The sequence below is a fragment of the Colletes gigas genome, unplaced genomic scaffold (assembly GCF_013123115.1).
Source record: "Colletes gigas isolate AHSC1104 unplaced genomic scaffold, ASM1312311v1 Colletes_gigas_Sc00008, whole genome shotgun sequence".
In the NCBI taxonomy this organism is placed as follows: domain Eukaryota; kingdom Metazoa; phylum Arthropoda; class Insecta; order Hymenoptera; family Colletidae; genus Colletes; species Colletes gigas.
This window is the reverse complement of record NW_025106637.1, coordinates 4,307,386-4,324,937: the sequence shown is the minus strand read 5'-3', so window position 1 is coordinate 4,324,937 and position 17,552 is coordinate 4,307,386. Positions and strand designations below refer to the sequence as shown.

At 37.0% G+C, this 17,552-nt stretch overlaps 3 protein-coding genes across 9 annotated transcripts in view; 1 reads left to right on the top strand and 2 right to left on the bottom strand.

The window, feature by feature from the left end:
* LOC122396918 (heterogeneous nuclear ribonucleoprotein K) overlaps positions 1-17,552 on the top strand; it is a 149,742-nt gene that overhangs the window by 124,180 nt on the left and 8,010 nt on the right. The gene's annotated exons all lie outside the window — the stretch shown is intronic.
* On the bottom strand, positions 2,724-8,288 carry LOC122396920 (cytochrome b5). Its single transcript, XM_043395693.1, has 2 exons — positions 8,094-8,288; positions 2,724-3,433 (listed from the first exon to the last, which is right to left on the bottom strand). Exon 2 carries the CDS (start codon positions 3,413-3,415, stop codon positions 3,026-3,028), a length of 390 nt encoding a protein of 129 aa, XP_043251628.1. The 5' UTR covers positions 3,416-3,433; positions 8,094-8,288; the 3' UTR covers positions 2,724-3,025.
* Positions 12,039-16,649, bottom strand: LOC122396919 (cytochrome b5-like). The gene is made up of 3 exons (XM_043395692.1): positions 16,454-16,649; positions 14,393-14,676; positions 12,039-13,282 (listed from the first exon to the last, which is right to left on the bottom strand). Exons 1-3 carry the CDS (start codon positions 16,630-16,632, stop codon positions 13,161-13,163), a joined length of 585 nt encoding a protein of 194 aa, XP_043251627.1. The 5' UTR covers positions 16,633-16,649; the 3' UTR covers positions 12,039-13,160.

The following is a 17,552-nucleotide window of genomic DNA, read 5'->3' as shown; positions in this document are numbered from 1 at the left end:
AAGTACTTCTGTTAGCATTTAAAAGTATACAAACGTGTCAGCCTTTAGCCTTGTTTAGTTAAGGAAGCTGTAATATTTGTGTCTATTTTAATCTAATAATATAATCACGGAGGCCTTGGAACGAGTTTTGCAATTATTGAGCAATTAAAATAATCTAAACAAAGTTATAATCGTTGTTCATTTTTATTAACTCGACTTTTTCTTTCTGTTTCAGGTGAGTCACGAAAACATGCTAAATGAATTTCTCATCACAGGTATTTATCATAATTACTCATTGATAACAAGGAAGTATTAGGCTATTTTATCAACATATTTTTTTTTATTAGTATTTATAGTGGGGGTAAACAGCAAATTCTTTTTGATTTTTGTTCAGAAAATTGCTTCATCAAATTACATAAATTCACGAAAGGGCGTGCTTTGTTCGATCCTCGAGAACAAACTTAAATTAATTTATTTCAAAGAGGGCTGAAATCTGGGATCAAAATTAAATTTCACGTTACCGAAGTTTCCTTCTGACGATCAATTAAGAAATACGTAGACGATACGGAGTCTTTGGTACAAATTTTTCACAACGAATATTACAAATATATACTTTGAACGATATTTCATATTTTCGATATTTGAGGAATATTTTAGTCCCACGAAAGGGTGGATTTCTCAGGTTCTGTTGGTCAGAATCGAATAAACTTTGAATTCACAATAACCAGTCGAATTTTGGTCGCCATCGTTTCGTTCCAAGCGTTTCAAAAAGTTTCAAAACAGTAACTCAGCTGCCAATATTTGTTACTCGACGGTAATACACTCGAGTCGGTTAAACGAACAAAAATAAACCAAAATAAGAACATCAGGGAGCAAAAGGATTGGAATCGTGCGATATTTTCTGGGGCATAAGAACATTGTGGCAGCTAAAGATCGAATTAATTTACATCGTGGAAGGCGAATACCGGTAATTCGATCTGTTCCTATCGACGGTATTCAGTTCATTAGCGAAATTTCGACAGACAATTTCGAGAGGAGCGTCTCTTCCAGACCGTGTGCCTTCCAGACTGAGGAGACGCTGCATTAGATATTCGATCGATCGAATCGCATCGCTTTCCCGACTTCTCCGCTCATTGAAAACTTGTAACGAGGCTTTTGTAATGCGAGCCATTCGGATGCAAATGCACTCTCGGGTTTCTTCTTGACAATTCGCTTTAGGACGACTGATTTAACGATTAAGTCCGACGGGGGAGGTGGGAGTCTGTGGTTCGAACACAGGTCAATCCGCTTCGCTGTTCCTCGGTTCGCTTCGACGCGATGAATTGATCTGTGCTTTTTCCTTCTGCGTTCAATAACCAAGGCAGACTTATTTATTTCGTCTCTCTTTCCGAGAGCTGGGCGAATTACTTGCGCAAACAAAACGTTTTCGAACGAGGAATAAAGGATGAACGACTTTGGATAAGAATTACAGTACGAAATTAAATTATATTTCACGTTTCGATCGTTTTTCCATGGGAATTGATCGCTGTATGGTTTCATTGATCGTCCATTGTTAATATTTTTAGTATCGAAATTAAAGCCAGATGGTTTAGTGAATTTTTATATTATAGCTGTCAAACTTCATACATAGAGGTTGTAATTGTATTATAATTGGGAAAGGAATCGTAATACAATTTAGAAAATTTACTGTAAGTCTCTCTGCGCGGACAGTTTTAATACAATATCGTTTTCTGAATAAAAATAAAACACGAGCCTCGTAGAGCCGATTCTACAACTGTGCTGGAAATTGTATTTTCAATAAATGGATTAGAATTTGAAGTAAATTAGATTAGTCGAGTCCATAAATACAGTATTTCCATTTAAATAAAATTTAGTTTGTCACTGCCCCGAAGGATCAATCAACTGGCTTTCGAATTAAAATCAAATTTAGTAATTATAATTTTCTAAGAAGCTTGTTTTAACATCAGTCAAATGGACACAATTCTATGTATTTTAAAGACAGACTTCTCTTGCATCGTGAATATCAAGAGGAACTTTAATAGCTCCACGTAGCAATTGACTATGCAAATGATTAATCATCAAATGCATTTGTTTGTTGGCAACATTCCAATGTTTCCTGACTTGGCAGAAAAACAACACTGTTGCATTGTTCGAGTAAATAGCACGTTCGCGAATCAAACAATTTCTTGTTTTACTATTCTCGCGTGTTATAATCTAAACGCATTATTTTCTATTTGTAACAGAGTGTTTGAAAAATTACAACAAATTCCTTTCTTAAATAAAAATCTGTATAATTCTTAGAACTATTGGCAATATTTTAACACGTTGACTGGCAGACCAAAACAGTACAATTTTTTACAATATCAGAACTTTGATTTCATCCAATTGTAAACTTCGTAACTAAAAATTTGTCTTAGTATCTATTTTCGTGTCTTCTTAAAGTTGAAAATTAATTCTTTTAAGGGTTAATTATTTGCTCTTCAAGAACTTTGTTCAACCATTTCAATAACTTTGCTATATTTAAAGCATCTCTATAGTCATCTCGCATACTTAAAAGTGAATATCAGCAAGTAGAGGCTCCAAGACGATTTGATCGCGTCGTCTTCCAAGATTAGAAGCGACCGTCTCGTCCGCAAAAATATACAAACGCTCGTTAATAAAAAAAAAGGAATATTACAAAAAGTTAAAAGAAAAGGCGATTCAACGGAAGGGCACGATGAAAGGGGGATCGATAACACTGTGGATAATAAAAGTGCATATATTTTAACGCTCCCCGTCGATCAATGAACGCCCAATTACGGCTCAGGCTTTACAACGTATCGATAATAAGGAACACAGAAATCGTTTCTACAAGCATACATAACATTCACCAAACGTAGTCGGAGATGACCATGGCCGGATTACAACAGGCGTCGACATCCATAACGCAGGCTGATCTTCTCCTCGAGCCCTCGCCTTCGCGGTGATTATGCTCGTCAGTATGAAAACATTCAACGCGGATAGAAGCAGGAAGTTGAAGCAAGTTCGTTCGACTTCTGGCTACAGGTTACAAGTACATGTAATACAAAATGCCTAGGAAACCGACGACAGCGCCTATCAGGAGGGTCGTCGACATCCCCAGCTCTTCCTTTTTCTCTGATGGTTTCGTGTAGGTGCTCGACCAGCCCACTTTGGGCGTCTTTTTGGTCTTCTCGGACTCCTCGAGCTCGCCAACTAGGTACTTGCCCATCAAATCGAACGCGTCCTTCGAGTGGCCGACGTCGTCGAAGTCGTCAGAGCCATCCTTGCCCGCGTGATCCAGAAGGATCTCCTCGCCACCGGGATGCTCGTTCAGGAAATTGGTGACGTTGTATACCTTGTCGTGGAGGATTATCAAGGTGTTCTCCTTGCTGCTGCCAGTGACAGCAACCTCGTTGGTCGTGAACTTTTTGCTCATCCTTTCGATGGGTGAAACCTGCAGACACAGAATCAGGAATTAGCAATTAATTCGGAGTCCAGTTTCGGAGTAACCCAATTTTTACTTTTGAGGATGATTACTTTTGTGTAGTTAGCTATCTGTTATGGTCAGGACCTGCTTGGCTCAATACGTTTACTGACATATCAGACACTTCAAATTGTCCAGGAACACTTCCTTTTTAGACAATTGAATACTATCCACAGTTTGTTGTTGAGTTCAAGTGTACTATCTAGGTTTATTTTCTTTAAAATATTGGGGTAGTTAGGGATAATACTCTTAATTGCAATGTTAAGTTGTCTGAAAGTGAAAATTGCTTTTCAAGTTTGATAGGTGAATAATTGGTCTACTCAACATTCACCGCATGGTTGACGAGTGGTTTTAGACTGATTTCAGTAATTTTTTGATTCACTTTATCCGTTGATTTGGTATAAATATCAGTATTTTATTTTTATTGTGCGAACAAGAGTGCTTCAAAGTTCAGAACATTTATATTTGTCTAGTTTTTAGAAAATTGGTTTATATTTGAAAATAATTAAAGATAGCAAGTTTCATTGATCGTTTTCAGTATTAGTAAATAAAAAGAACGAGTTCATTAATATATCAAAAATTGAAATTGAAGAATACCATTGGAAATTTCATTGGAATTCAGTAAATAATATTCAAATTCAGAGACACTTAATTTTCTGACCTATACGTTTCCAACAATGTTATTAAAACTGATAAACTATTCGTAGAAATTTGGATAATTGCTTTGTTTAAAATGCCCATAAATTATACACAAGGATTAAAAATGCAATGTCATCGAATCGACTATAAATATTTAAACAATTACAAATCGTGTTCGCGATCATTTTTTTTGTCGATCTCGCGAATTTTGTTCCGCGGATCGAAAACTTGTCAAAACTAAACACGCGCTTCAAAGTCGGTCTGTCGATTTCGACGAACGATGTTTTATTTTGCACTAGCTTCTCCCGTTCGCTTTTCAGAGGGGGTGAAATCGAATTTTTTCCTCGTCAAAGTGGTCACGACAGATTTTTCGGGGAAGAGGATCAGAGGAAAAAAAAAGATTGATTTTCTACGGAAATTTCGTGACGTTTGAAAGTGAATTTTTGCTGTGAAATTTAATTACTTTTGAATTTATTTTAAAAACTCACTTCTCGTCCACTCCCGAGTTTCTCACGAGCTTCGATTATTTTGTTACGTAATCTATCGGCTGATCACGACAACGCGTCTGGAAGATCTAAATACAGAGTGTGTGTTTCGTGTTCCGTATTGAAAAACGCAGAGTTCCCGACGAACCGTTTTGGTAGCAAAAAATGTGTAACAGGTTGGAATTCTTCGTACCATTAATTTCTTCAGCGACGAACGGAATAAAAAAGAAACAATCATCCTTGACACACACCAGAGTCGCGTTACGATCCTTGATTATTTATAGCGAGCGTGTTGAGAGTGATTAAGGAAACGTACATTATCTAGCTGTGCCGATAAATGTGAATTTCTATCGTCGACTGGAAATATACTGACACATTTAATATTAATCTCATGGAATATACAATATTTCGAAAGCAATTCGAGCTCCACTTACCGATCGACTTCATAGAATTTTATCTTCAAAATTTATTTGCTTACGTCGAACGAAATTTATATCTGTCGCAATGTCGTTGTTTTTCGAGATTATTCTTTACAATTTGTCATCGAAAAATCATTCTGTTCGGTTCATCGTTTGTAAATCGAGATTTGTGGAATATTCGACTGGCAACGGGGACCATTAAATTTACTTTGGCAAGCGTCCATAGATTAGAATGTTAATTTCGTGTTCATTGGGCGTTAAATTGATATGGCGTTCAGTATCTTGTTTATGTAGTCGGTTAGTGGAAAATTACTATCGATAAATAATCTATACGGCGAAATTTTATGGTGGTCAACGTGTGCCAAGACACATTGTTCGACCAGCACATTGTTTGTGTTTTGAAGACACTTGCTCGTTACGATAAACGTTCTACAACTTTTATTATGTAACAAATTCGTGCGTGCAGAAACGACGATGACAACACAATATCGAGTCCAATGGCGATCACGTTGAAAATCATTTTATCTTCTAACGCGGGAAAGATGTTCGAAAAATATTTATTTAAATTCATAGCGTGAGTTTCTAGCCTCCATTATAGATTCTAAATTTTTCCTTGTTTTTGTCGCGCGTTTCAACCGCCTCACACGAGGCAAATTATTTTTAGTTACCTAAGGTTTCGTGAACGCTTGATAAGAGAAAACGGTATAATTTAATCAGTAGAATCGAGGACGTGCAAAGAGAATGAAAACTGGTGGTTTATCTTTATCGATAGCAGCGTTTAAAATCAAATATTGTGAATGCAATCGACGGTACTACAAAACGTTTGTTTACGACTGTCCAACTAATATTAACTCATCTGATAAGGCAAATAGGTCCCGATTATTAACCCTCTATCACCGACTTGAACGCGTTGACCTGTACTTAATATCGCTCGGAATAAATTATCGTCTCGTCGAAGAGTCGATCGAAGTTTTTCAGTTTCATCTTCACGGTTATGCAAGTAGCCGTAAAACGAGGGGGGAAAAAAAATTAATTTATACTTCCTACTGTACAATGAATACCTAATCAACGCTTACATCGCACTATTTTCCAATGCCTCGTCACAGTTTCGAATTGAAACTCTCGTGTAGAAACGTAGCTGAGAACACAAACCATTTTACGAAGAGAAGTTTTTATTTCATATCGTTTAAAATACAAAAAATGGTTTGTAACACGCGCGTCAGGTTGTTTAGTATTATTTGTGTCACGGTGGCGCGAGTTTACACTATATCTACGCTCTTAGTGGCATAATGTATTCCCTCCTCGCGTATGTTAATGTCTCGAGGGTTTAAGTGTCGAAGGAACGTATCAATAAGCATCGATCGACTCGATAATTTCCACTTCGTGCCTGTTTACTCGATCGTCGATCGGTTTCGAGTCTCCGTTTTCACTTATTTTATTTTATATTTTATTCGCGTACGATTCACGACGATGGCTAACCGCGTGGTACATTTTGGAGGCATGGTTTCGACGACGAGCTACGCGAAAGATCTGACATCAACCGCAGTTACGCGAAGGTCGTCCAGATTACACAATCAATTACGCCGTGCGATGATTCTTTGCTTTCTCAATGACGGTGTCGTAACAGCGTACAAAAAAACGGCTTTGGAATCGATAAACGTTCGAAGATGGGCAAACATTTATCGATAACAAGTAAAAAGAAACCAGTTTTTCTCGAATAAAAATTAAATTCGCTTAAAATGAAGCGTTTCGCTTTATTTGTTAATTAGTCGAAGTTTTCGAGAAAATGGATGTCGAGAATGGGTTTAATAGCTTATTGCCCGTCTCTGGTTACGGTTTATCCGTGTCCGCGGGAGAATATCGGGAGCAACGAGCTCTGAATTTTCAAGCAGCCGCGATTTCAGTAATTATCGACCGGTGCAATCTAATCAACGAGTAATTAAATATCCCCCATGGAGATTCTTGAAACGAAGCTCTTTGGAAGCTTCTTTGGGCGATGATTTTAATCGACGATGGCTGTCAGCGATCGATTCAAGACGCGGAATAAATATTCCAGATATATATTGTTCCGTTGGAGGTTCTGTTTGCATCTCGCCGGGCATATGTCCATGTAACGTGTTTATCGTCGTGGTTACGTAATTAACTGTTTATCAGCGCGTTTCTCGCGCGGGAAGTTTGACCTCAATTTAGCCTCTTCGCGTTTAGAGATTTTTAAAACGCATTTTTTATACAAATCGATACAAATTTCGAGTTTGAATCGCGAGAATGTTAGCCCAAAGAAATCAATGAAAAATTGGAATCTGAATTTAAAAATTCAATTTTATCTCGATCGAGCAGTCGAAATTTAATACTGGGAATTTTCAAAAATCCGGTCGTGTAAATTGTTCACAATTTTCAGTAGAAACTGCGAACGTTAATCGAAACTAAATTGAAATTCTCCGTCGTTTGTGAATTTTATTTCATTGATCGCTAAAAATAATAAACTGGAAAGCTATCGGGAGGCAGACACTTTTTACTCGATATTAATGGTATTGCAACTGAGAAAATTGCAAAAATATATTCTAAGCGCTGAAAAGTCCAAAGATTCTTCTCCTCGACGCCGACCGCCATTAACGACCAGTTATTCGAATGTACAAACCTGTTTTAAAATCGTTTGCGGAGGACTCTAGCGTTCCTATAATTCGAAACGACTCCCAGTGCCCATCGAAATTACCATAAGCTATCGACACGTAGTCGAATCACCGAATATCTCGCGTTTTAATAAACGTCGACGACGTGTGCCGTGAACTGTCATGGCGGCGCGAGGAGTGAAAAAGAAATGAATACCGGACGTGTTTAGAATTCGCGGAATCGAGCCCGGAAATCGTTCGCGGGTCGACGAGACGATGAACCTGTACCATAAACTCGCGACAGCGAGAGATCGAATCGCCGCTTAGCGCGTCGTTATTCGATGTTTGCCGGACGATCCGTGAGAGCGGGAATTATGCGACGCGCGTTCCACGACGCACATTATTCACTTCCGGCAGCCGAGTTCCGTGGATCGAAACAGCTCGCGACGACTACGTTGTCCCGGTTTGGCCCACGTACCTTGCCTTCGAGTCGCCACGAGAACGCGTTCAACTCGACAATATCGTGGTCCTCCGATTCCTTTGTTCCGATCGTGCGTCCCGTTGCAAAACCCAACCGAAGAGAACTCTTTTTATCCGCGACGGGATAGTAAAACACGGTTTCCTCGCGAAGCTGCACTGGCACAAACACTGCTCGATCCAGTTCAGCACGTACTAGCTTTATCCTTGCCCCCTCTAGATGCTGCCCCACCACGGTCCTAGCTTATCATCTTCGGTTTCCCACCCATGCACGATCTCTGGACGCCACCTTCGCCCACGAGATGAGAACCGTTTGCGCGCAGAAAGACCTCGAGCAATCGTTCTAAGAACATGTGCACGGAACTGTCCGTGGATCTAAGCCGTGTACACCTGACAGACCCAATAATCGAAAACAGACAACGAAACGGATAACAAAACAGTATCGATCGTTAAATACTAATAAATTTATTTCACAAAAATAAATACCAGAACAGATAACAAAACAGTATCGATCATTGTATACTACCAAATAAATTATTCAATCTTCAACTAATCACCTTAAGTGGACTCTCAATCTCAACTGAATTATTTTACTTAATATTGATCCTTATCAAATTGGTAGATGGAAATCAACTTTCCTTTCGAACATTTAAAAACACAATTAACTAATGGGGGGACTACGTAAACAATTTTTATTTTAATAATAATCCACTATAATGGCCCCAATAATTCACTTTAATGTCACGCCTGTTTCCAAGTAACCTTGTTCAAATTTCAGAAATGTCGGAATCCATTTTTTAAAGTTTCAAAGTACTTATAGAAACCTGTACGACAATTAACCTATTTACGATAGCATAAACTTAGTACAACTATAATTTCCATATATTAATATACTATATGTTTACTTTGTAATCACCAAGGTTACGAGCTACGGATAAGACAATAATTTTGTATCGTTTGAGCACGCAATCTATTTGCTAGTCATGTTAATACCAAATCCAAATAAGGGATCTAAACATTCGCATGAAATGCTAGTTTGGGCGGCAATTCGCTGCGATATTTGTGATACGACAAGCAAACGCATACATTTTTGCTTTTCGGGTCAATCAATAGTCAAACATCCGCAGCCCTCGACCGTTCCAGTTGCCCAAAATCAACGAAATCGAAACGTTATACGCGCCTTCCAACAAACGCCAAGAGCCTCGTTTTCCCCGGTTTCCTCCGTCTGAAACGATCGCGTTATCGCGCAAACATTCGTATTATTGTCCTCTCGGCGCCTTATCACCGACGCTCGTCCCCGGCGGGCTGTATCGTTCCGTCGTCCAGCCCGTGAGAAACCAATTTTTATCTCTGTCCCCCCCTTTTTCATCAAAATTTACGTCCGTGCAATAAAGAAAATTTCGTCGGGTAATCTCAGCCGCGAATCGCGATGCAATTTTTCGCCCCGCGGTTAAATACTTCTTTAACCGTTTAACGAGCAACGGATGGGAGGGAATTTAGGTGTCCCAAGAACGAATTTCGTACAGCCACTGGGTTCTCAACCTTCTTCGACTTCTCCAGCTGTTGAACTTTATTCATTCAGAAATTATCTTCGTTCGCGTTTACCTAAGAAAAAATGTAGCGATCGAAAGTGTATATGTAACGGAGTATAGCGATGCTTGGATAGCTGCGAGTTATTTTCGATCTGTTAAGTGAACTTTCACCTTTGCAATAGTGAGAAGTTACAATTTTGCGATATATTGCTTAAGAAAGTATCATAGCTTCTAATATTCTGTCGAATTGTTATCTTTCCCCCATGGGCACCGAATTTTATCGATGATTTATTTGTCAAGAAATTTGTTATCTCTTTGGAAGGATTATCGTACGTTCTTCCTATTTTACGAATTGTTTTCGCACACGGTGTGTCATAAGTACTCGTTTAATTACTTGTGGCCTGAGGTCATCCCCTCTCCGGCTGAACACTCTAAAGTGAACGTGCCATAACGCGTTACAGACTATTTTTTTGTACTGAGAATACTTTTTTGAAACATCAGGTTTCAAAATATGTTTACATTTCTTTATAATTCGACCTGCTTTCGTTTTACTTGGATAGAAGTACAAAGTAATGTAAATATAATGAAATATCGTGACATGTTGCCACTGTTTAGTGGAATTTTTGCAACTTATGCAAACTGACGTTCTTTTTAAAGTGAGACGTTTCTATTTCTGTTAGTGGATTGACGACTCTTAGATGTTTTCATTTTTTTACTCGAGCTTAGTTACTCGCGATAGGATCGAGCATTCTTATGATGTGATGTCACCACAAACTGAACTCACTCTAAGTGATATCACGTTTTAATATTACAATAGACCATTTCTGAACTGGGTCATCATGGTTGGAATTCGAGTATTCAGGAATTGTGAGCATTCTTATGGGAATCTTTCGCTGCCATTTGCACGAAAGAAACGACTGTAAATTTCTTCGTCGAAGCTGTCGAGTAACGGTTCGTAGGGAAATAGGTTTTGTCAGTTTTCGACGTAACGGTGACAAATGAGTAACCGTTCGTTCGAAACGCGAGAACTAGCAACTAGAACTCCGTGTCGTAAGTACTTATTACTTTTATTATCTTCGTTGAATTTTGTAACAAAAGTATTCTTCACGAACTGCCCTCTGAACACACTAACTTCTCCATTTCTAGTTCACTCTCGATAATAAAGAAAAAAAAAACAACAGAATTTAAAAGGAGGGCAGATATTTGTAATAACATATTAAGTCATTGTCTTTTAAAAAATTGAGGTCTACTTTCTGTATGAGAAATTCAAAAATAGCTCATCAAAGGGTAAAAATAATTTGTTCACGAAACGAGCAACTTTTTCCTTCAAATTACGACGTGTCCTATAAATAGAGCACTGGCGCGTAGAAACAGCTAATAATATCGAGATACATCTATAGCGTATGGTGTAGAATAGCAGATAACACTATTGTCAGATTCTACAAACGATTATTTAAAAAAAAAATTAACCATTGTCTCAGAATATCCAAAATTAAAAGAGAAATAAAGTTAATTGTTACAGAGTATATTTCATTAAATTACTAACGTATTCCAAAGTAAATTATAATGAATACGAATAGTAATATTTTTTTTAAATTCATAATACATTATAAAAATATGCTTCTCCTTCTACGTAATATTTTTTAAATTTACGACGTGTCGTAGAAAAGGTTGTCACAATGTACTTTTTGTGTTTCAAAATTCGTGTGATATTCAGGCAAGTTTTAATATCGAATGTGAATGTATTTACGAGTGTTCTATGAGTATGAAATATATAATTTTTTTCAAATTATCGAGGTCGTTCGGTGACAAATTTAGGGTCACGAAGTCTGACCTGAACCGACTTCGAACACTTGGTATTGATCGCAAGAGGTGCATCATCGCATGCGGACCTCCATCAGCCGCATGCAACTGCATTCAACGCGAACGTTATACCATGCACGATGACCTCAACCAATGTGAATGCGGCTTTATTATGCACCCGAGTGCTGTCACCGTTCTCATCGCGAACGCGATGACGGAAAGCTAGGGCAAATCTACCAACGACGTGGCTCGCGTTACCAAAAAATTCAATTTGCTTGAAATTTCGGAAATTAAAAAATTTTCTTATCTTTTAGCAAACACTCGTGAAGCTGCTAGCATCGATTATAAATTTAGAGAACAACGATAAAAGCAAATAGGCGAGCTTAAGCATGCATCTATAATAATAGAATTTTATACTGTATTCAATATAGAAATCATTAATTTAAAGATCAGTTATAAATAGAAGAGGTTCAAAATATCACATTGCACATATAATTGCTTTTTAACACTTTGACTGCCACGTCACCCATATATGGGTAACAGGATTTACCATTATGATACTAGAAAAATTAATTCTCAAGTTAAGACGTCGGGGGAATTAAATTTGAATAGAGTTTGTGAATTTTAACAAGGTTACGAAAATAAGTACGCAGTACTAAAATCAATATTTTACTTGTGCAGAATATTATACGGTTTTGATCTGGCAGTGAACGTGTTAATAGTTATCATAATCTAACGAGACATTATTCAAAGTCAATTCTCCTTTATTCGATATATCGGTTTCCAGATCTTTCCAATAAAAAATAACAAATCGTACTGATCGCGAATCAATTAATCGAAGCGTCACGATTGAAAGCAATAATTGTTGACAGAAAGTAGACTATCGCTCGATAGAAATTGCCAGTCATCGTGACGAAGGCACTTTTCCTTGTTTGACGACGATTATAATTATCTTACGCTAATTTTTCTAACGATAATTTCATTTTGTTTCATCGGTGTTCCATTTACAGATAATCAGAAGTTTTATAAATTTTGCGGTACAATAATCTTCGTTAAATTTTGTTCGATCGATTATTTTACATAAATATGATTCTACGAGGCAGACAGTTTTATCATATAACAAAAGACGCGAGACCACTTGGGAACTAATGTAAAAAGTAATTAAATTTTTTTTTTGCTCCTCCCGCCCGAACGTTTCAGTTTTTAATTAAATTGAAACTGTAGGAAGAAATACAAAATACAGCCTTTCCGTGGAATCGATGAGTTTGTATAATTAATTATTTTTATGCAGCTCCGTAACCAACCTTTGGTTCTCCGTGAAAAATTGCATATTTCGTTTCGAGTTAATTGTTGTTCGTAACATCGGTTCGAATCGAATATCATTTTTACAACGGCTATCAATTCGAGGGTATACGATAAATGAAGTGGCTTCGCGGTGTACAATTTTTGTGAAATGAGATAGTATATCTCAATTTGAATTTTAAATGATTACGCTTATCATAAATTTGATAAGCAAACCTCAAGATAAAATAGACTGTGCTTCGAGCATTGCACGGTCGGTGGCAATATTTCCTTTAACATTTATTTATTATTTAATCCTTTAGTCTCTGTTTTGCTTGAAAGAATGTGACGGTCGAAGAACGTCGATTACGATAAGAATTTTATTCGTTGCTATTGTACATTTTCTCCATCGATCTAATGAATATTCGAGGAACTTGGAACGATCGTCGGTCCTAAGAGAACCACATTATTATTGCATAAACGACAGCTGCTAGTACCGGTATCCAGTATAATAATTCATACTTTGGTGGTTTCTGTTCCGAATTGTCTTGCTCTATCGTCGTTTCTGGGACGCCTGATAAAAAAAGAAAAAGTATTTTCGATCAAAGATATTCGAATATCTTGCATATTTTATTTATCGATCGCGTATTTAAAAGATTAATTAATTCTCTCTTCGGTGATTCGAAATTTCATTCTTCGATTTCGTGAATAATTAAACTTTAAGGGTAATTTTTTTTTTTAGGAATTTACAATATTCAAATATACTTATCTGCTATTTATATGCATAACTGAAAATAGAGATGCACATTTCTTATGTAAATGTAAGTATTGTATAACGAACAATAGATAAATAACTTTTTATGAATAAATTAAAATTATTAATAGAATTAAATATTTCACAGTGAACGATCAATAATTTAACCCGTCGATCAAGAATAAACGTCATGAATAACGTTACCATTTACGTTATTAATTATTAGAATAAAATTTCGCCCATTTCCGACTGAAAAATAATTCGAATTAGAATGAAAATATAATACAATACGTTTCATAACTAAGAAATCCAACCTGATACTTCATTATCGAAATCTAATAATCTGTTCAAGTTTTTACGTATCTGAACGTCACGTCCACGCGTTTCATGTGCATAAATGTATATGCTAATGTCTTGCTATTAGTGGACTGGTTACTGGACGTGAAATTGATAATGTTTAATCAGCGATGGACAAAATTTTTATTTCTCGATTGCAAAAGCTATCGTTATGTATTAATATTATATAACAACGATATGAAATATCATTCACTCGTCGAATTAAATTTGAGTCATAGCAGATTTATATCAAACCGAATAAACTCATAAATCGCTAATTTCGAATCACGCTGTTGCAAATGAACAACAAATATATACTCTAAATCGATGAAACAGAATAGTGTTATTTCAAAACGTCTAATACGATACTAAATATAAGCTTGATGATCGACCGACAAAATATAAATAATTTTCCAAACTTCTACGTGTTTAAATAATAAAATGCAAAGTGTATTACCCAAATGGTACATTGTTTTATTGGGTCTGGGTTAAATTGACCGCATAACTCTGTTGTTCGATTCGTTTTCCCGAAGTGTACGGAAATACGATTTCTCGATCGTTTCGATCTCGCGCGAAAATTGATTTACGACGTACTCTTGGGGAGTGGTGCTGCTTTGGGGAAGGTGCCAGTCACCGTGCCAATTTTATACGTTTCCCTAAGTTGTATGGCTTCCAGCGTGTGCCCCACGTCGTCGAAACACTCGGTGGCGTCCTTTCCAGCCGAGTTCACCAACACTTCCTCGCCGCCAGGGTGCTCTTTGACGAATTTCGTGATATCGTACACGCTGTCCTTGTACACGATCCATAGATCCTCCTCGTAGTTGTGCTTGGACACCTCCTCCGCCGTGTACACTTTCGACATCGTTCCTGAACCGACTCTGAAAGTCATGGCGACTCGAATGAGCAACTAATGGTCGATGTAAATTACAGCGCGAATTAAATTGCAAAAATTATGCAAAACGTCCGCAGTGCCGGCTACGCTCGAAAGGGAAAAATGGATTTGTCGGATGATTCGATCGAGAAATTTTTAAATGCATTTCTTCGACAAATAAATTACTTTCAGGGGCAAAATTCTTAACTGGATGAAAGTCTGTGAAACAAATATAAAAATAGTAATTATGAAATAATAGTTTGACAGATTGATTAAATTTTTTTTCTATTTCGTATGCTGTTTAGGATCGTCGTTTGGATCGAAAATGGAATTATGCACTGTTAGAATACTCGATAGATCGCTCGACAGACACGAGACTCGAAGTTCCGCACGCACTAGTTTCACAGAATCTATTCTCGTTTCTATCTCGATAAGATCGCGCCGACGCTCTTTGAAAGGGGAAACAGCACGTGGTGTATCGCGAAACATCTGACACAGGAAGAAGACTAGCAAAGTTTCTTTTGCCAGTTCTTTTCGCGTGAAAGTTGGCCTCTCGATCTATCGAGCGCTATTTCCTTACCAGAGAGTTTTTTCTTTTAGAAATTATCAGATATCAATCGATCAATCGTTATATGTTTATTTGTATATTTTAAACAAATTTTAATTTTTATTCAGAACATTTCTTATTTGTTATTCGAAATGTTTGTCCAGATAAGAATTTCACTTATCTCTGGCTCCAATGATACTTGGTGATTGCACTATTCTCTACGAGTACTGCAACATCATCTCGATATAAGTGTTTCATTGTAAGACTGATAAGGAGTTCACTCTCAGTCACATCGAAAGTGTTATTTTTCAAACAAAAGCTAATCTTTCAATGACTACACAATAAACGTTGGTAATAAATTATTCTACAATGTTTTTGCCCGTTTATTACTCGAACAAAATGTCCACTTTTGGCCTACTGGTTAATAAACGTTCCAATCGTTTGGCGAATAAAATTTATTCGATTTTATGCAGTCGATGAGAAAGAAATAGAAGTTAATGCCGTATCATCGTGACCCATCGTTCCTCAACGTCGAAATTCTAAAACGGGACTTTCGATGGCCTTGGATCCCATTTGCACTCGCTTCCGCGAAAAATCCTGTCTCGTTTCTGCGAACTTTTTAAACGTTCGAAGGATGAAATAATTTTTATCAACGTTTTCCGGGATAAAGGAACGAAAAATCCGTCCTAACAGCGCTAACCAGGCCTGTTTACTCACTGAAAACTTTTTTATCTCGTGGCACAGTTCAGGTTAGGTGCGTTAACGAAACTTTAGCCGCACCTCGGCATTTTTACATTGCTTTGCATTTCTATTCATATACATTTTCGCTTCCCGTGTACTTTTATCTCTTCTGCGTTGTATTTTTACTAACATAAAATGAATAGAAGAAATAGATGTTTTCGAGACACGTATTCATGTTCGTACAATGCACGGTTCTTATGTAGGTCATCTTCAGACGTCAGGAAATATTAATGCCACGAAGTAAAAATTCTTTACCAAGATTTACTTTCGTCGCGTTTTCTCTTACGAGTTTTTGTAAAATAACAGCAAAATTATTAATTCTCGATTAAAAAAATCAAATACTTGACTCGACGTTAATTTAAATTCAAAATGGTGGTAACAGTTTCGTTAAAATTAATCCAGTTCGATTAAGTTTTCTACGATTTTCTAGATACGCGATGGTTCGTAAAAAAAAACTAATTTCACGATTTTCTTGTGGATTATTTTCGAAACTTACCTTGGATTTTCGATTGGCAGATATTTGTCGTGTGTCTTTCTACGTGGAAAACGTTGAACATTCGTGGCTCTTCGTGTCGATGCGTGGAACTGACTGAGGAAGTATATTTTTTCTCCCCGCTGGTTAATGATTTCATAAAAATGCATGAGCCGTGGTGCGTGATCATGACAAACGATCATTTGCACAGAATGGTATTACGTTGACGATTAATTAAATCCCCGATCAAACTACCAAAATCGTCGTGTTCTGTCTATTATCGTCGACGATGGTGGCCGACATTTATTTTTTCCACGTCGATCGTTTTAACAACTCGACGCCCACAAAGATTTTGAACAGATTTCTCTCCGGTCGAAATTTAAACAATCGATTTATAAATAATCTGAATCTGTCTTTGATATAGCTCTCATGCATAAATATTTCCGATGGTATTTTTGGGAGGACGTATATTTCTTTATTTACAGTGATCTAATTAATATCAGAAACAAAAACCTTGGAAAAGCATGTTTTACCATTACTCATAGTTTGAAATTAGCCAAAGTTTCCTATTGTCAATTTTAAATGAGTACCAAAACAAACGAATTAAATTTCACAATTTGTAGTTATCGTTTATTTTAAGAATTTCATACTCAAACGTTTTAGTTTCGAGGATGTTCTCCCAATGTTTCATATCAAACTTTATAGCAAATATAGGTGGTGAATGTTACAATGTTTGAAATTTCTCGATCGTGAAATTTATATTGTTTCCTACAAATCAGGAAAATCTTACCTTCGAACGTCGTTTATGAATATTCACAGCGTCCAGAAAAACTTACTACGTAAGTGGATTTGTACAATTTTTTTTTTAAACCTCTTCTCAGCCATATATCGTGTTCTACGATACGTTAGAGTTTGCACTCTACAAACATTACATAAATTTCAATACATTTTGCTTCTTGCGTAATACTTTTTTGTTCGTCAGGTGGATCTCGAATCCTTTGAATCGTCTTGCATTCTGCTCGAACGGTGTGTAAACCATAAAACTTCCCGCTTATCGGTCGGTGACCTTCGTGACGATATAACCCTTTCTGAATCTCGCGAGAGCTTCGCGAGTTCGAAATGC